Source organism: Centrocercus urophasianus, unplaced genomic scaffold (assembly GCF_019232065.1).
Source record: "Centrocercus urophasianus isolate 14NV4802_14NV808 unplaced genomic scaffold, USGS_Curo_1.0 seq_18, whole genome shotgun sequence".
NCBI classification, from domain to species: Eukaryota; Metazoa; Chordata; class Aves; order Galliformes; family Phasianidae; genus Centrocercus; species Centrocercus urophasianus.
This window is the reverse complement of record NW_024884733.1, coordinates 8546291-8571055: the sequence shown is the minus strand read 5'-3', so window position 1 is coordinate 8571055 and position 24765 is coordinate 8546291. Positions and strand designations below refer to the sequence as shown.

The window sequence follows — 24765 nt, the reverse complement described above, 5'->3', positions numbered from 1 at the left end:
TGAGCTCTCCTTCATAACAGCTGCCCTCCAGAGTCTGCCTAACGTCATCAGACATGCTCTGTACTAGAGGAGGAAGATGATGCACTTACTGCCAGAAAATCCCCACGTTGGACAGACTCTGTATGAGAGGAAAACATCTTCCATTTTCAAATCTGTCTTTTCTAGTGCTGAACCCCAACACTGGGGTTTTTCCTTTACTTCAGTGTAATTGCAGTTGGAAAATTTACTTCTTTCTTCATAATATTGCTTTCTACCCTTTCATAGAGCTGTAGCTGCTCACAGATTTAGTACGTGCGCTGCTAGCCCTGCATACCTCTATGAAGAGGCTGCGTTGATCATTTGGGAATCATGAAGTAGCCTTACAGAATGTACACTTCAGATTTACAATAGGCAACCAGTACCAGAAAGCAAGGAGAGTTAACAACTGAGTTTCTACTACATGCCTTTATTACTTGGCTGTAGATATGATTAGTGCATTTTGCATTTTTTCACTTAAATGCTGCCATAAAATGATCTAATTGGCTACAAATTCTTTGTTACTCAGGCTGGTACGCACTTTTCCCTTTTGGAAGTCCAGCAGAACAGCAGGGCATCTGCATTTCTCCCTTGCATACAAGCCGACTTGCCTGATGTAGAGGTGCCTCCTGCTCTGTCTTCCAGCTGGGCTTCTCCTGCTACCTGCTAACAGCACCCTGCATACAAGCTCTGCCTGTGAACCACTTCAGAGGGGCCATCAGCACGCAGTTGTAGCTGTTCAGAGCAGTTACCGTCACACGGTCACTCGTCTGTGTTTGTGATGTCTCTCAGCCAAGAGTGTCAGGTTGCAGGGGAATGCATTGGCTGGGATGTCTACTGTAGTTCGAGCTCTTGCCAAGGAAACCTGAATAAACCCTATAAAAATATTCTCCTTCTTCCTATTTATCTTAGATTTTTTGAAGTTATAACTATTTAATTTATCAGGCTTGATTTATTGAAGTATTTACCTTGGATGCTGTTGTACTTGATGGTTTTGAGCAAAGAAATGACTAATTCATAATGACAGTTGGGATAAAAAAAATTGCAGCACAGGAATTAAACTAAACAAACTCTTGATTTATTTATATCTTTAGTTGCAAGCAAAAACCTGAAGTTGAGTAATAGAGTGCTAGCTGCGATTTAAAGTACAATACAGAAAAGAACCAAAGCAAAAGAAAATTCCATTAAAAAAAAAAGAAAAAAATACCATACCCACCTGCTTCATCCAAAAGCTTTGAAGGAGAAAAGGGAGAAGAGGTGGAACTGGCTATTGAATAACACTCATTCGATGACTCCTGAGTATTTCTTTACATAAAGAGAGTAAGAGCGTGAGGCCATCTCAGTCCAAGCCTCCTTACTCCCTCTCCAGCAGTGCCTTCTGCCAGCAGCTTCCTGCCACACAGCGAGCACCGCGGCTGGCCTCATGCCTGTGCTATTTTAGTGAAGCTTCTTGCTAAGAAAAGGTGCCCACTAGAAGGCTATGGGGATATCAGAAAATGAGATGTGGGATTGTTAATACATCTCTGTGTTGCACTGCAAAACCCGTAGCTTCAAGGAGTACTGAGTTAGGAAGTCAAAAATAGCAGTTTTGAAACTGTCTCTCACAGAACACCATGAGAAAACTTCCTGCTAGATGGAAAAATTGAGAACAAGATATCTAGTTTGTGAATATTTCTTTCCTACCAGTTGTAGGACAAGCTCTCACAATAAAATCTCAGCTGTGCAGCTGATGGGTGGATGCACTTTCGATGCAGAATCTGCAGCTAAATAGCTCAGAGCAGAAGTGGGCCTTGGAAGGAAATATCCAGGAGCATCCTCTTTGTAAGGCAATGAACTCAGCTAACTTGCTTTTCTCTCATCTCTACGTGCTTAACTCAACTTTAAATTCTGCAAAGGTCATTATAAATAATATTTTATATCAATAAAGTTCCAATTTTTATTCTAAATACTCAGCTTGCACCACTGGTTTTACAAGAGTCATTGCTTTTCCTACATGCTGAATATGAAAGATCTAAAATCTCTGCAATCTCCAGAAGTAGTAAAGCAGAGACCATAGCGTGGCAGGGCCACTGTGCTGCTGCCCTGATATCTCTGGCCTCATTGACTGCACAGTGGTGTCAGGTCCCAGGGAGGATGTCACAGGCTCCAGCAACACCATGCTGTGACAGCAAGTCAGCCCCTGCACGCCAACCCAAGTGGTACATGAACTTTGCACAGCCAGTAAATCCAAAGAGGTGTAATGCCATTGGAAGAGTAGATGCAGGGTGCACTTGTTTCATAACACAGGGAGGGCAGGGCTAGGGTTGGAAGTTAATCAAGTTAATTAAATAATGAATGTAACAAATAGGGAGAAAACCTAGAAAGCTGATGTAAATGTTCTGGTAGGATATTCCAGTAGGCTGATAAGATGGGAGATAATGGCATCAAGTTGTGCCAGGAAGGTTCAGGTTGGTTATTAGTAAAAAGTTTCTTCTCCGAAAGAGTGGTGAGGCACTGGAACAGCCTGTCCAGCAAGGTGCTGGTGTCATGGTCTGTGGAGGCATTCAAAGAAGGTGTAGATGTGGCACTGAGTGAAATAGTTTAGTGGTATGGCAGTGATGGGTTGATGGCTGGACGAGATGATCACAACAGTTTTTTCAACTTTAACGATTCAATGATATCCAATTCAGAAATTCGAGCAAGAGCTACCAAAGGAAAAGGCAGACTGACTCACTGGACTGTGGGGGATCAGACTGGGGCTGTCTGCTGCTAAGTGGGTTGCACACTCCTACCCAGCACACTCAAGAATGTCTTTCCTTTGCGGCTGGGGCAAGACACCGTCTGATCGTGACAATCACTCACTCTCTTGAGAAGGAGACGCGGCTCCTTATGGAATAATTTATTAATGCCATTTAAGAAATTGAGTTCCTGTTCAGTGAGTATTTATCCTGAATCAATACATGAAGTCAGAATTTCATTTTATTGCTGAATAGAAAACATGTTAAAAATCAGCATGGAAAACGGAAATACTTTTAATGATACTGAGCTGTTTTAGTCTTCAAGTGCTTTCAATGACAAAATGATACATTAAAAAGAATACATTTAAATATTTCATATAAGATGAGAGTTAAACTGAAGTCAGTGCTAAAGTTAGAATAAGATATGGTTGTTCCCAAATGATGTTAATGTCAGTAAAATTGGATGAAAAATGATTCATTTTCTGTTTTTTTTTTTGTTGTTGTTGTTGTTTTTTCAAATCAAAGCTAACACTTCTGGCCAAATGCCTGCATTTGGCAAGAACTTCAATTTTGAGTGAAAATTTACTACCATCATTTTTTTAACCATATTTCTTTGCAGTTGAAGATCATGAAAGATGACTTACATTGCAGCATAAGGGGAACTGATTTCTTGGTAGATGCTGATGCAAACACTGATTTACTCTGCATGCATGCAGTCTATTGCACCTCACCTCTGGTTAAGTTTTTGGAAAGTCACTTTAGAGAACCACTGTTCCAAAGTTCAACAGCCACACAATTCAGTATTGTCTCTGTGCTGTATTGCCCCACAGAGAAATTAGTAGAGAGACACTATTTCGCTGCTTTCTTTCCTACTTTCTTTTTCAGCCTGAGGAGTTACCAAATCAACAATTCACTGAATTCTGTGTTGGGAACGCAATCCTACTTTAAAGCAATTAACAACACCCACAACCAAACAGGGCAGGCTAAGACGGTTCAGTTACAGCATGTACACTTCTAATCAGGTCTTGGACAGACATAATCCACATGTAGGAATAAAAAAATTTCATCCTCATTACTCCAGGTGGCTCCGGGTCTTTGAAATTGAGCTGCTCTGAACAGAGCAAAAGGTGTTTGAGGAATTCCAGCACAGCCTGGTGGGTAGGCTAGGAAAATGCAGCAGGCTGAGGCACAGGCAGGCAGCCAGGAGGGATGCTCTCCAGAACAAAAAACATGATGCTGAATGCTAAAAGTGGTCCAAAGTTACTTAGTTTAGAAGTTTAGCTTAGAAGTTGTCGTCTTGCTTTCATTTGCACTGAAAGATCAACTTATGAAACATTTATATAAACCTTTTTATGTATACTGTACAATATGTTTATAATGTATTGGGTCCCATATTTCCTCAGAAGCCTTATGTTTTTCTGAAGTAGAGCTGATGCACACAGAAGTGCACTGTACTGTGACTAAAAAGTTCCTTTTGGTTTGGTTTCCCTTGAAAGTGATCAGAAATCAGCACAGCACTCTGGGTCTTGGCAAACTGTATGGAACTCTATGTATGGAAAAATGGCTGTGGCACAGCTGTGCAGAGCCCTTGGGGAATTTCTGATATTCTTTCAGAGGCAATATGGGGAATGTACAGAGTCAAAAAACACTGAGCCTGTACAAAAGCAAGATGCCTTGTGTGAGAGATAAGCATTGCTACTGGAGAGCTTTTCTGAGGAAAGTTTTAAAAAGGACATAATTTCCAACTTAATGAAACACCTGTCTTGAGCCACTTCTCATTCTTACCCTCTCTGTCATCTCACACAAACAAATGGGTCAAACTGTTAGCATTTCACTTTCTTTCGTAGCTCTTAGATGAAACTCTGGGATGTGCCAGACACACTTCTTTTCATACAAGATTTAAGCTGGTTTCCCTGTTTTGCAGCAAAGCTCAAAAACCATGCCTTTATTCAGCAGTATGGGTGCAAAAAGCAGCAGGTACAAAGGTACCCTGCAAGGGCTCAAACACAGCAGTAGAAGCTGGGATGGGAGGGTGAGGGCTATATGAAAGCAATTGGGTTTCTGTGATCCCCTCAGAGGTGCCCCCAACCACCATGCGCTGAGCCAGCGTCCCACACTCAGTGGACTGATATTTCTGTGTTGGGCAACATCCATCTCAAAATTGTGCTGTAGTTGTTAGTCATAACATAGAGCCTCTGCAAAAGGTTATACTGTAACTACTTTGTTCGTTACAGAGCACAAGAAACATAAAAAGCTAAACTAAAGAGAATGCATGACTCATCCCATTGTACTCACCTCGGCAAACAGAAGCTTGTGAAAGCTCAGGGACCCTTCCTCTCTGACATCTTCCCACACATGGCTTCACTAACATAGCATCACCATTCTTCCACTTTTCTATCACCTTCTAGACTGTAAATTGAGCAGAAATCTAACCCCTTTGGTCACATCAGTCCTTGATTAGCTTAACTTGTCTCCCAGCACACCTGTCACTTACTTATTTTTAGCCTAGATTTCAGATTATAAAATACTTTTGAACAACAACTAACTTTTAGTTGGAGGCAGCAATTAGCAGTTTTTGTGCATCTAAGCTCTACCTGAGAAAATCAACAGTTTTCCATCATACTTTGCCTGACTGTTTCTCAGGTTTGAGCTGTACCAGGTATCCAGCCCACTACAATGAAGTTGTGCTTTAACAAAGTCAGGTCAGTTTCCTATGAGCAGAGCTTGTTAGTTTGCGCTTTGTGCCTCACCTGTAATACACTTCACTGGGTTCCTGGAAGACTTGCAGATATGCCCATAGCTTACCCCTATGAGTTTGTAAGCAGTGTCCCAGCATATGAATACTCCTCTACAAAGACTGTGTCACCATCTGGTGGACTTCTGAAACTCGGGTGACAGCACAGAAGGCAAAAAAAAAAATACAAGCCTGGTGTATGCACAGCAAGATCTTGCAAGCAATCAGAACTTCTAAACTGCATTAAGACAGGCTCTCTCAATTGTCACATTGGGATTTTACGAGATTTAATTGTGTGAAGCATTATTTAATTTGAAAATAATTAAAAGCCAAGAGCTCAGTTTACCCTCCAGGAATTATACTCTGAAAGACATTTCCACTCAGCATGTGGGGACAGTTTTAGTGTAAGGCTCTGTTTCCCTGTCTTGGTGACTAGTAAGAACGTGCATACAGCAGAATTTCACACCGTTCGGAATTCTTCACTGAAAATGCATTCACAAATCGATCTTCAACTCTTTGTGCACTTTTTAAAAAAAATCCACATTCTGAGGTTTGCTCTCCAAAACAAAGAATGTGATCCTAAGTGCTGAAATCGGCTCAAAGAAAACTTCTGATATTTTTCCTGTAGCCAAGAGAAGTAGTAGAATCCTCCTAGGAAACAGCTTCCAAATGAAAATGAAATGCTCCAGAACGCTTACAGCCCCAGTGTTGCTGGAAGGGCTGACAAACAGTTTTTCAAGGAACCAGTATGAATGAGTTACACAGGATGAAGATTTGGGAAATATTTGCAGTTATTCCTACAAATAAGGGAGATCTCTGTCTGTGCACTCAGATACTGCCTGAAATAGCCAGAGAGGCTCTATGTCAACCAGATCTTAGAAGAAGAAACAGAAATGAAGTATTCTCTGTCACCCAATGATCCGCAGTGAGTAGATCAGTGTCTCAGGCTTCTTTTTTTTTTCTCATTTGATCTCCAAAAGCGTTCCTCAAGACCTGCCATCACAGAAGCCCCCAGAGCTTTGTTAATGATTTAGCACAGAGCTGGCTGGAAAGAGAATTCGGATCATTGCTGAGAAGAATCCACTGCCTCTGTGATTGCTGCCACATACTTAAGCAAAACTGTCAAGGATGCACTTAATCGAGCTGATAATTGTGAATGAATTATTTGATCTATATTAGCAGCAAAATTTAACTAATGTTTTAACCAAAGCAGTGTGACAGTGTACACTGTTGTAAAGATAGGCGGCAGATAGAACTGCCTTTTGAACACATTTCGGATCAGCAAAGGAAGGTATTGATCACAAACTGTAACAAAGAAGGAATAGTTTATGCCTTTCCGAGGATCAGAGCTCACTGAAAACTCCCAAAAAAGGTGATCTCCGAGTAGAGATGCTTTCTCTCTGGCTGCCAGCCCATCAGTGAGGTTTGGGAGGGGTGGACCCTGGATGAATTGCTTGCACCTGTGCTCCCAGGGCTGGCCGTGTCCTTTCACCAGTTGCTCAATCCCTGGTTCAGTCCCTGACCTAATGGTCCCCCGCAGTTGTTTACATAGCTCTCCAGACATTTTCAATTTTGTTTTGAAGGAGAATTTATGAACATGCACTGATAAGTGAAGTGGCACTACATCTGTTGAGCGACAGTTTCTTTAACGACTTTCAGCAGAAGAAAATCAGCTTTGTTCATCTGTAATGAGAGAATTATGACACATGCCCAGGCTCATATATTTTCATAAGAATTTAATGGTGTCTTTTCCTAATGAAATTTGTTGGTTTTTTTTAAATCCACATGTTGGATAGAACAAGATTTTGGGCCTTTAGAAGAAAATGGCCAGTTTAGAGACTTCAACAGAAGAAAACAATTACCACTTTGTTAACTAATTCGCTAGAATGCAGCAAGAAACAGTAAAATTATCATAGCTATAACATATAAAATCTCAAAAATAAAATAAAATCCCTGTACTAATAAAAATCTACACTTTGGAGAAAAGCATGTAAGTATTTTCCAGCTCTGAAAACAAGTCATGTGCATTTGTGGAAGTATTCTCTTCAAATCACAGGATATAAGCATAAGAAATAAATGTGCAAGCATTTCCATCTCTAAGAATAAACAGAATGCGTTTTCTGTCAGAACTGTTGCAGTCATTTAAATCTCAAACCCTTCTTCGAGTCTAATATTGAAATTGCAGATGAATTTTTGTGGAGCAACAAGGACATCTTGAGGCAAGACAGAGAAATGCAAAACTTCTGTTCCACATTGATTTGGGAGGATAGAGGGTCAGAATCTTGAATTCTTTGGCAAAGTCCCACAAGTTCCTCAGAGTATTATTAAAGCAATTCTTAGCCAGCAGTCCTGAAATGATAGGAGGCATGCTTACCCATTATGTTGCTCTACTTGCTGAAAGCTTTGAACACAGAGCTGCGTTAGCAACATGCTTGCCATGGTGCGTTGATTTGCTTTTCTCCTTCTTAGAGAATTGAAGAAAAAAACTTCCCACTGCTCAAAATAAGAATATAGTATTACACTGTACATATTTTAAAATGGAAAAGTATAAAGATAGTGAGGAGGCTTTTGAAGCATTAGACGCAAATCTACAAAAAATTTAACTTTCACAGTTCTTTGTCACTCTTTAGAAGTTTCAAGTATTGCTTTAAATTTGTACCTTTGAAAATCCAATATAAATGTTCTCCAAAAGGGAGGGGGAAAAAAATCATGTTTCTTACTGTGGTTAAGATTTGTTTGGTATGAAAATACCAAAAAATTTTCTAAGTTAAAACTGGAGTTGTGGGCCCATTCGTAGAACTTTCTGTCCCCTTATTTGTGTCTGCAGCCTTAAAATCATCACAACATTCAGGAGCATCATTTGCCTCTGGAGTTGATGGAGTAAGGTCAATAGTGATCAAATCAGTTTCCTGATCTTTTTTCTCTACTTCGTTGCAAAATTCAACCTTATCTTCCTGCTGGCTGTTCTTTATTTGTCCATTCTGGGCAGGATAGGTACGAGCAATGGTGTCATACAGAAATTGGTAATGTTCCTTAAATACAAAGAGAAGAGGATAGTATGAATGGAATGCACAGAGCCCACAGATTATCTCATTCTTACTTCTTTAAAATTTTAGACATGTAGCACATAGCTGGACGTGCAGGACCGTATATGAAGCAGATTCCACAGCTTCTGGCAGAGAGGACAGTGGTTCTATGGTATATCCCAATTTCATGTGTATGTAATATCTCTGCAGCTGCCTTTATCAGATGCATCAAGCATTGCACTTTTGCTTTACAAAGCGAAGTCACCAAAGCACATTCTTCAGAGTATCTAAGCATTAAACAACTTGTACTGTGAAGACTCTGGAAGAGTTATCTACAGTCTGCACCATACTGACAAAACCATTTGGTTTGTTAGTAAACCAGCAAATGCCACAGAGATCCAAAACCTCTTGAGTGATTTAAAGTAACTAAGTTGGTGACTCCTAATCTGTGCGATGGAGTTAGCCCCCTGAGCACTCAGCCAAAGGACCCTGTACCTGCATGTCCTTTGGGCAGCTGCAGAAACACCAGTTTATGCTATTTGTAATTGTACAACATGCATCCTTCCGTAATCTGTTTTACAATTCCAGCTTTGGACTGCTGCTACAATTACAGCATAGACTGCTTTATTTTTATCAGTAATGGCCAATTCTAAAGTAGTGGTAAGTGGCTGTTCATATTCTGATTGTAATTAGTGTTCCCTATGCAGAAACAACACATATGGTTAGGAGGATATTTGACTGATGAGAAGCCTTGTGATTAGTCCTGTTATTTCACAGGATTTACTTACAAAGGTAGAGACCACTCCCAGCCTGCTGCGACGAAGAGCTTTTACTACTTGGAAAACATCTATTACTTCTTCAGTTTCTGCACTTTCCAAGAGGGTCATCAAAGCACAAAACACACCAGTCTGCTGTGATCCATCACTAAAAGAAAATGCACCTTCTTAAAATGTAAAATCAATAAGACTTCTTATTAAACAATAACTTTATTTCAAGGTCTATAAAAAGAATTACATATCTGAAAGGTGTTTTACTGGACAGAAATTGTGACAATTAAGGATATTTGTAGGATACACACAAGACACAGCTTCTTTAGATTATATCTTGAATTAATGTGGCCATTTAGTATATCAGAGAGAAATTAGAAGTAACAGACTTACAGGCTCAGCAATGATTAGCATAATTATCTTCCTTTTAAGATAGTATGCAAGGTTATTTTATTTCTAGAAATGGTCCTAAAAAAGCCAACTTATGCACTGGGATAAACTAAATACTCTGCTGGATCCTCACTATTATTTCACTATAAGAGCACTCTGAGCTAGCACTTCTCAAAATACACATATCAGGTAAAAGCAGCTAGCTCTAATCACCTACCCCATACAGGCTTGTTGAAGAGAAGTGCACTCATCTTACAGTACTGCAATCAAAAAGGTCAATTCTGAGCTGAAAAGAACATCCTAAGGATAGCTGAGTCTCTCCTTCAAGCCACAGAAAGGCTTGTGGGAAAAGGTAGCTACCACAAAATTGTGGTTTTGAAGCATACCCAAGCCTCAGAGGCAGGTTAAAGTATGTGTTGAGTCAAGACCCACCAGCAGTGGATGACAAGTGGGACAGTGCGGCTGTTCCTGTTGTCCTCAGAGGCTGCTCTGGCTGGCACTTTTTGTTTAAGGCTTAGAATCATATCAACTAAATCTTTGGGGTCCTCGGGAACATCCAATCCATTCCACTTGTGATATTGATACTGATACACCTTCTGCGTTTCTTTCCTCTGCAAAACAGCAGTGGAGATGTAGTTAATGGTCAGGCTGAAAGAAAAGGTTCATGTAGCAGTACATCCATTGCAGCTGATACACAAAAGAAAACCTACATTCCTGGGGAAGTACATTGTGATATGAGCTCTGCCTTTATGTAATTATGAGGTAGGGAGAGGACCAAGCTTTGCTCAAAGTACAAAAGATAACTGACCTCCTGGGACTCTGCTACCACTCTCTTGGCAATGAGCTAAATGGTAAATCTGAGGCAATTTGTCACATTTAGTGTAATTAGCAGCTGGTCTAGAAGACAAAAATACTTCAATTTTTTACAGCAGAAGGTATAAGTGGTGGGAACTGCCCCTACTCTCTCTTTGGGCTAGATCTATAATTAGAAGAACAAATGTAAAACGCCCTTTCGTAATTTGCAAGGAAACTTCTACCTTCAGATGTGTGACATCAAATGCGCGTATGGTGTAGCTAGGACAAGAGTTGACATCTGTCATTTGAACTTCTATGCCATCATATGTTTGTCTTCCTTCTCCCCAGTACTGTGCACAGAGTTCCTAAAATAGATAAAAATACAAGTTAGTGCTTACTGTATAAACTTCTTTATATTTTATCTTCCACGTTCACTTACAGAATGCGCTCTCTTCAAAGCAGAAGAGAATAAGAGAGTGCAGGTCAGTATTTTCTTTATATATAGATGACCTTTAATATGAGAAAATGTCGCCCTTACCTCATCCCCTTGTTTCAGCTCTGTCAGCATAACAATGACTTTGACTTTTCTTTGGAATACCATTTGCCAGAAGTCAGAGATAGTTTCCTGCAGTGGTCCTTGCGTTGCAATCATAGCTTTTGGACCCCAGTAACCCTACAAAAGAAATGCAAAATATTTTTTCCCTTAAATTCATTTCAAATGTGACTGCCATGCAACAGAACTCATTGTCATTTAAAGAGCACTAAATTAATTATCTCTTTTGGTCATTGGGAAAATATGCCCATCACAGCAGGCAACAACTTTGCAAGAATTACAGAGTCAAATGACAGCAAAATCGCAGTATGAATTCCAAAGTATTACTTCCAGATTGACAACAAGATGCATGCATGCTACAGTGAGTGAGGTCTCACAGTGCCATTACCTACAAAGCATATTTTTTCAGGGCTAAAACAAATATTGAATTCGATAGAACCGTTTAATTGGATCAATAAGAAATAAAGTTTACACTATTGCAACAGAGTTAGTATGCCACAAGTTCACATTAACCTACCAAGAGTAAAACTAAGTTTACACTTAATAGAAACAGTGTAGAAATAGAAATGTAAGTGTCACATTTTAAAGAATACAGATAAATCTAATTTACCTACTAATTGCATAACATCCATTATTTTCATAAGTGACAGATAATGGCTCTCTTCCTTGGGGGTAAATACGTCACCGTAAAGCTGATAGTCCAAACTTTACTAGCACAGTTTTGTATATGTGAATAACAATCACATTTCACTTGCAGAGAAAATATTAATATGGATAAGTATGTTGTAGCAAAGTTTAGAATATTTTTATTACTAAAATTAAAAGTTGATTTGCAATCAAATCTTCCTTGTGAGTTACTTACAGAGGACCCTCTATATACATACAGTTATGAAGGAAGCATTAATGTATTTGCTTGATTCTTCACAGTCACTCTCCTCATCTGAGGAGTCCTCTGAGTCGTGTTCGCCCTCCTTACTTTGTTCCTCTTCATTCCTGATTGGCACTCGGTTAAAGTCATCTGCATGAGACAGAGTCACAGTTACACCACACTGCTGCTCAAATAACAGTATTTGAGCAGGGCTGACCCTCTGTGTCATCACCCTCCTGCCACCTCCAGGGAATCCCAGCTACTGTTTTATTACTGGTGAAGATGGCCACACACATGGTGGCTTGGGTTCCCTTATGGTTTGTTTGCTTTATTCTCAGAGCTGAGCACAGGAAATGTATCCATTTCTGAATTTGGGATCTTGCTACCAGGTGTACATTTGTCACTCTCTGACTAGTAGAGGAGGGTCAGGAAACTGGGTACTGATTCTGAAAAGCCCTTGCAAAACACGTTATGACCAGCAGTGTCCTTCCTGGCAGAAAGCCAGAGGCATCAGAAAAAGGGGGTTTGATAGAAGAGCACTATGAGCTTCTGCACCTTGGGTAATGCCAGAAGTCAACCTTGGAGAACTCAGGATTTGAGAAAAGCTCCTCCAGGTTTCCACCTGTCAGGCTTCCTCTTCCCAGCGCAAATCCTAAAAGCCACAGACATTTTGGGGCACACTGCATCCAAATACTGAACAAAGTTTTGCCCTATATGTAAGAGAGCAACCTGCTCTTTGAAGCTTAGTGCCTGTCATCCTTCACTAGCTTGTCAGTCACCAAGTTCAAGTTCTTCATTTTCACCATCAGAAAAGACAGCAGGTTCCTGATATTTTAATGGAAACAGCAACCAGAAAAAGGCCAGTCTTTCACCTAAAAATTGCAGAGTGAAGACCACCTGGTTTGAAATAAATCACTCCCCAGAATTCATATTTTTAACAAATCATTTCTTCTTCGAATCACAAGGGGAAGTTTCTAATTTTACAATCTTGGGAAAGTAACTTAAATACATCTCTGTAAGGTAATTTACTGCCCTTGTTTGTTCAGAATTTAATAGGTTTTCTTGAAGAAGACAACAGATGAAATTCAGAAGGTTCACAGAAAATACTTACATGGAATTGTGTTGGCACTCCTATTTTTGTTTTTATTTTCCTCTCTATTCCCAGTGTTCTGTGTCCGCCATCCCTTGTAGGAAGGTAGTCTCTAAAGAAATAAGTTTGACATTATATTTGAGATAAAAATAGTTTCTTGTATCTTGGTCCCCTCTGAACACCCACATTCTGTCCTCATCTCCCTGTGCCTTGAATTCTTACTTCAGTTCTATGAACTTTGGTCACATCTGGACTATAGCTTACAATTGCCAACTCCAACAAGTACAGTAACATGGAAAATATGCATGCAGACGCAACTAATCATCCTATGCCCCTAATCTTTATTAAAAATATTATCACAGAAGTGATCTATTATATATGTTATCTCTTTCTTGTGGCTATTGCGCAAGTCACTTTCAAACCTAAGTGGGAGTGAAGGCCTAGGAGACCAGAAAACAATGCTTCTTTACCTGAAATTCTGCCTCAAGTAGAGAAGGTTCACTTGGAGGATCTTTTCTTTTCAGATTGTTAAGATAGGAATGTAGTTCTGAGAGGCTGACCTCTGTTTCTCCATACTGATTGTATTCCACTAGTGCTTGATGGATAAGGATGTACTGTGACTGGTGTTAACCATTTGAAAAGTTTAAAAATGAAATTATGAGTAAACAAATTTATACCATTATTTTAAAAACAACTACCAACCACTATTTCTTACGTTGTAAGTAGTAATAACATTAAACATTATCATTAAGCAGCCATTACATTCAAAAAATCATAGGGGCTTCCAAGTTAAATATTTTGGAGCACGCAATGTGTTGGATGAAAGGTATCCTGCAAATAAATGCCACATCAATAAAAAACCGTGCAATTAAGATTTGAAAGATCAGGGGGACAAAACGAAATGAGTTAAAAACATGCATCCCATTAAGCCTACCATTGTACTCTCAACTTAACTGAAAATCCTGCTAGACAGTTTCTTCAATACAAAATTTATTTGATTATGCAAGTTCAACTCTGCTTTTTTGCACTTGCACTTATGAGCTGCATGTCAAAAGCTGGATTATCAAATCTAAAAAGTAACTCTCCCCTTTCTCTAGCATCTAAACTCAGCAAGCCTAAACTTGTTAAATTTAAACTAAAAAAAAACTTTGCTGGAAGTTCTCTCACCCTTTTTCAAAGCTGTATTTTGTATGAAAGTCTTCACCTGAATTTTAGCAGTATCCATAACTGAGCAGAGCAGTTCTCAGAAATACAGATCAAGAACTAGTAAAAGAGAGTTTTAAGTGAAAGGTACTTTAGTAAGATACCTCTACTTGAACCATGAGGCATCGCTGCCGGCGCAGCTTCACAACGTAGCCATAAACATCCACTCTGCCTTCTGCATCCAACCCCTCCAACATAGCATCAATTCCAATGTAGGTCCCAGTGCGCCCAACTCCAGCACTGCAAAGTGCAAAAGAGATTTGGTTATTACAGAATCAAAGAATCATTAAGGTTGGAAAAGACCTCAAAGATCATCTAGTCCGATCGTCTACCTCCCATCAATATTGCCCACTGAACTATGCCTATAAGTACTCCACCTGCATGTTTCTTGAACAACTTCAGGCACAGTGGCTCCACCATTTCCCCAGGAAACCTGTTCCTCAATCACTTTTTGGGAGAAGCTTTTCTTAATATCCAATTAGAACCTCCCCTGACACAACTCGTCCTATTGCTAGTTATGCAGGAGAAGAGGGCAATCTCCCCATTGCCACAACTTCCTTTCAGGCAGTTATAGAGAGCAATAAGGGTCCCACCCTAAGCCTCTTTTTCTTCAGACTGAACAACCTGTGTTCCCTCAGCCATTCCCAAGAAGATTTGTGTTCCAGACCCTTCATCAACTTTGTTGCCCTTCTCTGGACACGCTCCAGATGTCCTTATTGTAGTGAGAGGCCGAAAACTGAAGACAGCACTTAAGATATAGCCTCACCAGAGGCCTCTCTGCTCCTGCTGGCTGCACTATTTCTGACACAAGCCTTCTTGGCCACCTGGACACACTCTGTTGGCTCATGTTCAGTCAACTGGTGACTAACATCTCCACATCCTCCTCTGCGCAGCTTTGCAGCTATTCTGCCTGTCATGTTTCATGGTGTTGTTGTGTTCAAAGTGCAGAACCCAGCACTAGGTCTTGTTGAACCCCATCCAATTGGCCCCAGCCCAGCAATCCAGCCTGTCCAGATTTCTCTGTAGGACCTTTCTACTCTCAGGCAGATCGACACTTCCCCCCAGTTTGGTGTTATCTTCAAACTTAATGAAGGTTTTCTTAATTCTCCTACCCAGATCATCGAGAAAGATATTAAACAGGCATATCTGAGTCCTTCCCTGAGCGAGGAGCAGTCAGCAAGAGAGCAAAAGTGAAAACAATTCTCGCTGGAAATTAATTGCAATGCTAAAAATGATGAGACTGAGTTTTAAATGCTTTGCAGTGACAGTAAGGTCAATTCTGTCAATCATGGTGCTTATAGACAGAATAGTGCAGCATTTACCTGGCTGCTTTTCAAAAGTCTACATATCCTCAGATTTAGTCAATTTGAATAGAGAATGATTCACCAGAAAAAAAAGCTTTTCTTTGCATCTTTATCTACCTCCTCTCAAGTAATTATTGCACAAAATTTGGCATAAGCCAATTACTTTTGACTTTTGCTAGCTCCATTCTGTGAATAGCTTAACTTCATATTCATTTAACATAACATAATCATTATCAATTTTTATGATTTACCTGCAATGAACCACTATTGGGCCACTAAAAAAGTTGCTGAGAGCATTCACTCTGCGTCGGAGTTTGAGAAGGAGATGTGGATCCTCAGGAACACCATGGTCTGGCCAGCTGGTGAACTGAATGTGAGTTACATCTCTTCCAGATGTTCTTTCTCTTCCCTGGACAAAGAGAAGTATGACTTTACATATATATATATGTGTGTGTGCGTGTGTGTTTATGAAAAGCCAAAATCAAATGCAGATACACAAAGCAAAAGAAAAATAAGGACAAAAGTCATCAAATATTGAAACAGAAATTTCTGACAGTTTGGTGTCATGTGAGGCTCCCAGCAGCCTCTCAGGTTACAACATTTTTCATATTCACCTTTAATTAAAAAATAACAGTCAAGAGCTGTGAATCAGGAATTCACAATGACTTGAACAGAGGACAAGCAAAAGGTTCAAAGTGTTACAAATATATTATTCTCAGGCTAGTCAGAGAATAGCCAGAGATCCAGGGTGTAATATGTTTCCCCATTCCATTCATGAATAACTTAGTTTATAGCTCTCCTTGTTTCAAGTGATATCGGTTAGTAATTCTCTCATGTCTCCGAGAAGTAGTCTGCTGAGGGCACCTTAGATTAAGAACAATAAATAAAATAAAATAATAACATATAAACAAAATAATATACATTTAACTGCAGACCATACAAGAAATAGACACAGTAAAGCCATAGTTCTCATCCTGTTGCAATTTTTTCCTTTTAAGATTAGTCACAGAGCAATTATTTACATCATGATACCTTACTAAGTTGCAATTTTTGCATCATTGCAATGTAATGAGAGAGAAGAGGAGGAATTTCCAGCTGAAATAATGACTCAAGATGGGTGGATTTGCTTGATTCTTCTGCTCAAGATATCTCAGTAGAATTACTCTTTGAGTTTTAATGCTTTTATCTGTGAATTAAGTTCCATTTGCCCTTGCTAAAATTTACTAGCATGAGAGAAGCATTTAGCCTAACATGGTAATTTTTTTTCCTCAGTTACTCATAGAGGAAATAATGTATTTCAGATGTGTAAAGAGAGAGCAGTTAACCATGCTTATTGACTCTTCACATAGGTAGATGGTAATTTTAAAATGTTTATATTTATATTGAGATCACTCAAATTTTGCAACTACTGTACAGTTACCATGGAGTTAGGTAACTATGTCCTATGAGTCACATTGATACTGCAAAAGATAATGCTGAGATGCCTATCCAGTTTCTGTATTAAGGAACAAGTTATAAGAAAATCACGAAGTATTAAGTTTTCCATACTTAACATGTTAACAGATTCCCCTTAAACACAGTCCAGATACTATGAAAAATAGTTTTTTAAGTTGGGAAATACATGTCTAACTCACATTTCCTGAAAGAAATGACACCCACATCTGTCAAGTTCTCTTTTAAACAAAATGTTGCTTGGGAAACATAAGCAAAGCATCTTCCATTGCTACCTAACTCTTCTCATGCTATAAATAATCTCTTAACAAAACCTACAGACTGACCCCATTCAGCCTTATCCTCCTAAATCAACTTACATTTGTGATGTGTAGTTTCTGAATTATATAGTCTGGACACATCTTACTTTCATTGATCTTCACAATAATGTCTCCATATGTTGCAGAGCCATTCTCCATTGATGGCCAGTACTGGGCACACTTGTTCTATGAAGATATGAAGTTAATTGGTGAGCAGAATGACTGCAAAATGGCAGACAGCAGAGAGCTAGAATAAAGTCTGATTTAAAATAGACAATAACTTCATATCGTTTTCCAATTCCTTATAGGTCTTGTTCTCCCCTGAAAAGGCAGTCAATGATTAGGATGTCACTGCCAAACAATTCCAAATATCTATGGAATTTAACTTGGAACAGAAAGTGGGAAAAAATCTCGTATACTAGGTGACAATGTGAATACCTCCATGCAGACCTTGTGGCTGTTGCCTGAAGGCTGTAGAGGAGTTTGTTGCTAATTCTACGGCGTCTTTTTCAGCCTCCAGGGAGGAACTTTGCTCATGCTTGCTGATGAAACAACTCAGAAATGCTTTAAACCTGCATGCTGCCAACATTTTAATCTTCAAAAGCTATCAAAACTCCTCATGTTACCTTCCCTGCTCTATGTGGAGTAAGGAACATAAGCAAGCCAGAAGCATCCAACTTTCCCAATTAACGGAAGGGAAAAGATAGTAGATACAAAAAATATTATTAACTGAGGGCATTGGCAGAATATCAGAAGAGCCTAGACAGGGGAAAATGCAAATCATACATTTTTTGCCAAGTCTACAAAAAGCCAGAATTCTACCTCAAGCCTTTTTCTGGGCTTTACTTGGAAGCCCACCCTTTACTACTTACAGCTATAAATAAAGTGACGTTTTCTGATAAGTGATAATTCCATATGTTAACACTGGTTTGGCATGCTATCCAACATAGGTTTTGACAAAGCCAGAACAACAAAAAATGAAAACAGAGGACTTAAGAAGAAAATGTAATTCACCACAGCATAGCAACCCATTCTGTTTTCAGACAAAAGAAGGATGGATGGATGGACAGATGGACGGATGGATGGATGGACATTTCTCACCCTGTTTCCTTCCTCACAGCGAGTAACCATGACAATAATTGTTGCTTTCTGTTCCCAGATCATTCTCCAGAAATCATCCGTGGTTTCATCCTTGGGACCTAGCGGCAGAAAATTTCTTTACTGTGAGGGATATATGGCACTGGAATTGTGTCCAGGGAGGTTGTGGAGCTTCCTTTGCTGGAGAACCCGCCTAGATGCTTTTCTGTGCAACCTGCTGTAGGGAACCTGCTTTAGCAGAGCGTTGGACTCAATGATCTCCATGGGACCATTCCAACCCCTACGATCTGTGACTGTGTGATATTTCAAGGCATTTTTTCAGAGTACAGCTACTCAAAAGCTGCCTTGATGTTAGCCCTGCAGTCTGAAAAGCTAAACAGATACCATGCAAATAACAGCCACAGACTTGCTTTTATAAGGGCTGCTGCCATTATGCTACACTTTAAAATTTTCATACGTTTTCAATACATGGCTGTGAAATGTGAAAACTCCTGCTGTAAAGTTATGTATCATCAGAAGTCTACCTCTAACATATTACTTGTTCACCATCACAAAATTCTCTAAGCTAAAACTTACTGGAGGCATTTTCTCATTAAATTTTAAAATGTCAAAGTTCCAATTCCTCCTTAAATTTACTTTAAGTTTACTTTCTGACTACTCCCTAAAAAAAAGTGATTGAAAGAATAAAACAGGTAATTTAAGGTTAAACTTACCTTGTGCAGCAATATATTTTCTTGGTTCTTTGAAGCCCTATTAAAATGTACAATGTTATTCAACTTAAAAAAAAAAAAAAGAAAAAAGCATGACCAATAAGATTTGTAACTTTAAAAATGAATTCCATATGCAACAGTCCAATAATCTCAAATACATTGTAAAAATGGAACGAACACATGAGGACATCTTCAAAGCTGTGTTCTTCAAACACATGAAATGCATAGGCTCAAAATTTCTTCAGGAAGGCCTATAATTTTGTACATGTAAAACTCACTCACATCAATATAACTCGCGTTGATATAGTCTGATCCCGGGTCTCCTGGAATCTCAGAGAGCTCAACACGGTTATGATCATCTGTTTAAATTATTTGAAACAAAATAATTATACTCTCACAAGGAACTGAGAAAAGAGGCACTAATACACCACGTAAAAACTGTAAAAATACTCACATGGAAGAATATCGATGTAACGGTTTTTGTTCTGATTATGGCTCCTCTTGGCCTCCTTCATTGGAAATTTAGTGAAAATTCTTGGTATGCTCTGTAAATCACAATGTTTATTTAACTGGTAATCACATACTTCAAATAGCTTCTGTTTACCACCAAATACATACAGAAGACATTTGGTACTGCTAAGAATCTGGAAGACAGCATTCTGTTTCATACAATTCTATTTCATATATTTCTGTCATTTATAACAGTCATGACATTTATTTTCTTTCGTTATATATCTCCACAATATTATTTATATCCCCAAGCCTACACAGTAAGAGAGACTAGAGAAAATCTACCTCGATAAGCACTTTTGAATTAGATAATTTTTAAACTATGCATTTTATACTTTTGCTGAAAAACACCTCCAGAAAGAAAAGGAAAAATTGTAATATGATCTAGCAATGAGGAGAAGTAAGTAGAAAAATTAGCTGGAGCCTTATTTGACCTTTGATGAGAATTCACTGAGGTGTCTGTTCTTTGGGTTTTATTTGTAAGCAGTGCATATACTTCAGAAATGCTCTTGAAAAGAATTCTTCCCACCACCTGGCCACAAATCTGTGGTATATTTCAAGCCAGTCACAAACCTGAAATTCATCCAAGAAAAGTCTTCCTTCGTCAGCAATCTTCCTCTTGTATGTCTCCAACAATTTCTCTGAAGGTATTGGATCTATGTTCAAAAGCTGCCTTTCATCATCTTTAACTGTGTAAATATGTCGAACATTTATCTTTACTGGCTCTTAAAACACAAATTACATTTCAGCAAATGTGATTCTCAAACTGTCAGCTGTATTAACAAAAGGACAAACCCATTTATTTTAACTGAGCACGTTAATTTTTCACGAACTGGTGTCCCTCAGGCGATCTACAAGGAAACAGGTCCCAGGAATAACAGAACTTGCCTAGCTCTGCTGTAGAGTTGAGAATGCACCAGCAGGGCGTGTGCGGGGCTCCTGCCTGAGCAGCGCTCCTCTACAAAGTGGCGGTTGTAACACCTGGGTCAGCGCAACAGACTGCCCAAACACCCACCGTAGTTACGTGGGTGTTCTAATTCTTTATTGGCAATGGTAAATTGAATTACTGTATACACAGCCTGTTAACATTTCTCTTGAAATATAACAAGACATGTTGCCTATTTTTCCCAATTTTCTCTGACATATCCTCCATCAGATTCCGTTGTAATAATCTGTAATATTATGTTTAATGACAATGAATGACAAGGCTTAACATCTCTAACTATATTTTTTCACTTCTGCTTCAGAGATTTCTTTAAGCAATGAGTTGGAACAAATGGATTTGAATATCAATATTGTACAATGTCCCATTTAATACAAGGGCTGCTCCGAAAGTAATGCCTCTCATTTCACAATGTTGGCCCACGATGTCAGAGGTGGATGATGGCGGTATGGCAGTAGAGGTTGGACCTTCCTACCAATATTCCAGCAACATGCTGTTGCTGTGTGACAAATGGCAGCAGAGGGGCAATCTGACAAAATGGCATCTGACATGGAAACGTGTTTGAAGCAAAGATGTGTCACTGAATTCCGCCATAGGGGAACAATGGCACCCAATGACATTCACTGACACATGCTGAACATTTCTGGAGATTGAACAGTGGATGCGAGCACAGAAAGGCAGCAGGTGGAGCATTTCAGCAGTGGTAAGAGCAATAGTGTGTCACCTCCACTGGTGCAGAATGCAGGCTCTTGAAAACACACATCCAGTTGTAGTGACAGTGTTGAAAAACAGTACTTTGTAGCTGAGAATTTGCTCTCTCAAACAGTGTTATTGTACTCCTTATATCTGTTGTTTCCATGAAAACATATAGGAAACATTACTTTAGGAGTGGCCTATAATAATCAATTTTTCTGTGCTTAAATGCAATAAATGATTTTTTCTTGAAGCTCTCTAGTAGTCACTGATTTCATCTTCCTCATAAGCTTTGAAATCCGGTACAAAAGGTTGCACACACTGTCTAGTTTCAGTCTCCGGAATTTGAAAGCCTTAAAAAATTTACAGTGATAAAGTACTGCTTCATGTTAAAATCCTTGCTTTGAAGAAGGTAAATTGGGAAGGAAAACTCTAGATGAAGCAATATTTGACTCTGAAGTTGCTTTCAGGGTTACAAAGGTGATGACCGTTGTCAGAGACAATTGTTTTTTCAATGAAATAATAAATGAGAGTGTTTCAAACCAATAAACTTTTAGTTCATTTAAGTATAAATACTTCTGAAACATATTTGAAATTCAGTATTTCAATGTACCAAAAACACTCAAGTTTTTTTTTTTTCCTAAATTCCCATGAATTACATTATATCATGCTAATATTTGCAAACTACATTTATAACCCAGAATGCAAACATTTCAAAACTGGCAGTAAGAGATCTGACTTATTTTATTTCCATCTGTTATATAAAGATACTCACCACCTACAAGGCTGATGACTTCAGAAGAATTGCTGTAAGAGGCAAAAGAATCTGTAAAAGCTTTGACTGGTATGACACATATCTGATAACAGGTTAAATAAATGCAGTTTCGCACAAGAACACCAAGGCTTTTCAGTAACCAACAGACAGCATTACAAGCTCACTTTAAAACAAGAATGCTACAGCTGAGTCTGACAGCCCCTGGGCAGATGTGGTCAGGATCTCTGTTGTCCTGCATTAAGCACTTAGAAGGGGGAGAAACAAGGGAGCTGCATCACAAAGTGTTACTGCTTGCACAATTCTGTCTTTATCACCAGTAGGTAACATCTTTAATTTATTGACTGGAGTGACTTCTCACACCACCTTTGTTCCTCTTGTTAAACATGTGTCAGAAAACTTACACATACGCAAAATGTAAAATTTAATAATAAGAAAATTAAGTTTAAGTACTAAAATAACACAGAACAACTCAACCTCCTCTGAAGTCATATAGCGAAAATTGATTTTGATTCTTGTATTAGAAAAGTTTGAGTCTGGGGAAGAGCAGCTCCCTGTCCTCCTACTGGAAAAAGAAAACATGAGAGGATCTAGCAGAGATGAATTCCCTGGTTTTACTGTGGCTTGAAGGCTAAGAGATTTCTGAAGAAACTGTTCTAAGTCCTCCTTCCGTGCCAGCAGTAAATGTCCTCTCACATGTTGCACAGCACCCCTCCCAGCAGAAGCAGCAGTCAGCCTGGTGTTCTAGCACAGTACTAAGGGAAGGCAATAGCTGTCCTGTCCCAATACACCATCCTACAGACCTGTAAAGTCAACCCAGAGATGGCTGTAATAAACAATTTCTCTGAGATGGGTGAATCCAATTTCAAAACAGTCCCAAGAAACTGTGTATCATTTCCAATACTTATAATTGAAATCATTTAGGAGAGGTATTCCAGATAACTTGCGAATATTTTTCACATAGTGAGAGGCATTTTCTTCTAGCAGATTAAACCCTCCATGTTTCAGATAAAAAGGCACACCAGGGAGATTTTAATTCTCTCTCACTGTATTTGCATTGCCAGACAAGACAAGAGGGTTTCTGAGTTTCTTTTGAAAGGATGTGAAGATGAATGGATGACTGTGCCAAGGATTAGTGAAATTAGAGACCTTAACACTTCCGAACTACTGCTTGTGAAATATTGTTGAGAAACAGAAAAGAAAAGCAAAATATTTGTTAAGAAAGGGAGAGAAACACGAAGCTTACCTAAGCTTTTTTTGGTGAAGGTCATAGATTTTATACAGAACCAGTAGTAAAGCAATTGATGTCACAACAATCAAGAACACCAAGAATATAATCAGGGCCCTCGAGTTATCTAGAGACAGGCAAAGAATAAATACATTATTCCTCAGATAAATAATTAACAGTATATAAGTTTCCTATTTTTTCTTTTTTTTTTTAATTTTAAAAAGTATATATACAAACCAGGGCAAGTTTTTTGTGTGTGTGCGTGTGTAAACAACTAAGTACTTACTTTTAAATATTAAGTTTAGGTTTGTTATTCCAAGGTCAAAAAATGTTAAGCTCACAGAAAAGGAGGGAACAACTTCTTCCTCATTATGAAAACTTTCACTGATGTCCTCCATGTCCACCTGTCAAAATGCCAAAGCTCACCAGCCTGGCACAGCCCTGGTCTGCATGCTGCGCTCACTGAGCGTGTGAGTGGTGGGAACGGGGGACCTCAACCCCAGGGCCGCAGCTGCTCCAAGTGCAGCCTCCCTGTGCACGATGGCCCATCCTGTCATCATCTGCTCACTACACAAATAAACATGTGAAGTCTTGGGTAGTTGGTCAGAAAAACTTCTGTTCCTCAACTGATCTCTTGATTCACCTCTTTTTATCCTTTTTTTTTTTTTTTTTTTTTTTTTTTTAATTAATGACAGCTCTTGCGAGCTCTACCAAGAAACTTTAGTAACAGATATTCTTCAAATGAGAAAGTCATTTATCCCATTTATCCAATTCCTTTAATCCAACCATCAGTTTGAATTGAACTCAAAACAGGATATCTTACATGGGAGATCACTGACGTGTTCCCTGTGCCTCTGACAGTTGATAAGACTTCTCTGACAGACACGGAGGGACACCTCCCAGAAAGATGCAGTGGGAAAAGTCTTCCATGTAAATAAGTTACTTTAGTTCAATAATATATAAAGTTCTTCTTTATTTATATCTCGTCTACTATACTTTTCATGCCTACGATACTTTAAGTTTCTTAAAATATTTGGAGTTGTACACACACACTCCATGGGAGTGGGGATTCCCTCACAAAACACAGCTCTTGGAACACGACATCTGAATACAGGAAAATAATTCTGAAGTGATCGATTTAAGTCAGACAAATGAATTTCTAAATGCACGCATGAGGAAGCCACGGCTGTGTAGGTATTCTGAGTTGTGTTTGATGACTTGTCAACATGGTCTTTTACATTAATGTTGAAGAAGGATTTTTTTTTAAATGCAGTTAATTATTACCTATACAAATAGGCAGATTGTAACAAAATTCAGAATTTATACCATTACTCCATACTACACTTAAGTCAAGAAGTAAAGATGCTGCATGTTTTTACTTACATCTGGTATGTATTTCTTCACATACTGAGTCTCCTGTATAAAATCCATTATTCACGGAGATCTGCATACAGTGGGTGAGAATAATAAAAATGTTCAGATACGCCAAGTAAAAATGCTTGCATCAATTCTTTAAAAAGAAAAAATTTGTAGGTCTTTCAAATATATCTATTTCCAATGAATATCAATCTCATTGACAGCCTGTTACAGTGCATCTC

The 24765-nt window shown here is 38.9% G+C and overlaps 1 protein-coding gene across 7 annotated transcripts in view; it reads right to left on the bottom strand.

The window, feature by feature from the left end:
• Positions 1–7187: 7187 nt before the first annotated feature.
• Positions 7188–24765, bottom strand: part of PTPRC (protein tyrosine phosphatase receptor type C) — a 59181-nt gene continuing 41603 nt past the window's right edge. For 6 of the 7 annotated variants that reach the window (XM_042820194.1, XM_042820198.1, XM_042820199.1 and 3 more), the window contains 19 exons: positions 24551–24611; positions 23186–23294; positions 21943–21974; positions 20105–20256; positions 19476–19566; positions 19304–19380; positions 19025–19061; positions 18315–18412; positions 17274–17399; positions 15714–15871; positions 14263–14398; positions 13426–13575; positions 12977–13067; positions 11882–12015; positions 10983–11117; positions 10687–10809; positions 10082–10260; positions 9281–9416; positions 7188–8498 (listed from right to left, as the gene is read on the bottom strand). In XM_042820194.1, the coding sequence (XP_042676128.1) occupies positions 8229–8498; positions 9281–9416; positions 10082–10260; positions 10687–10809; positions 10983–11117; positions 11882–12015; positions 12977–13067; positions 13426–13575; positions 14263–14398; positions 15714–15871; positions 17274–17399; positions 18315–18412; positions 19025–19061; positions 19304–19380; positions 19476–19566; positions 20105–20256; positions 21943–21974; positions 23186–23294; positions 24551–24611 (2295 nt within the window). In that variant the 3' untranslated portion in view covers positions 7188–8228. The remainder of the gene's footprint in view (positions 8499–9280; positions 9417–10081; positions 10261–10686; positions 10810–10982; positions 11118–11881; positions 12016–12976; positions 13068–13425; positions 13576–14262; positions 14399–15713; positions 15872–17273; positions 17400–18314; positions 18413–19024; positions 19062–19303; positions 19381–19475; positions 19567–20104; positions 20257–21942; positions 21975–23185; positions 23295–24550; positions 24612–24765) is intronic. The other variant, XM_042820195.1, reaches the window with a different exon arrangement.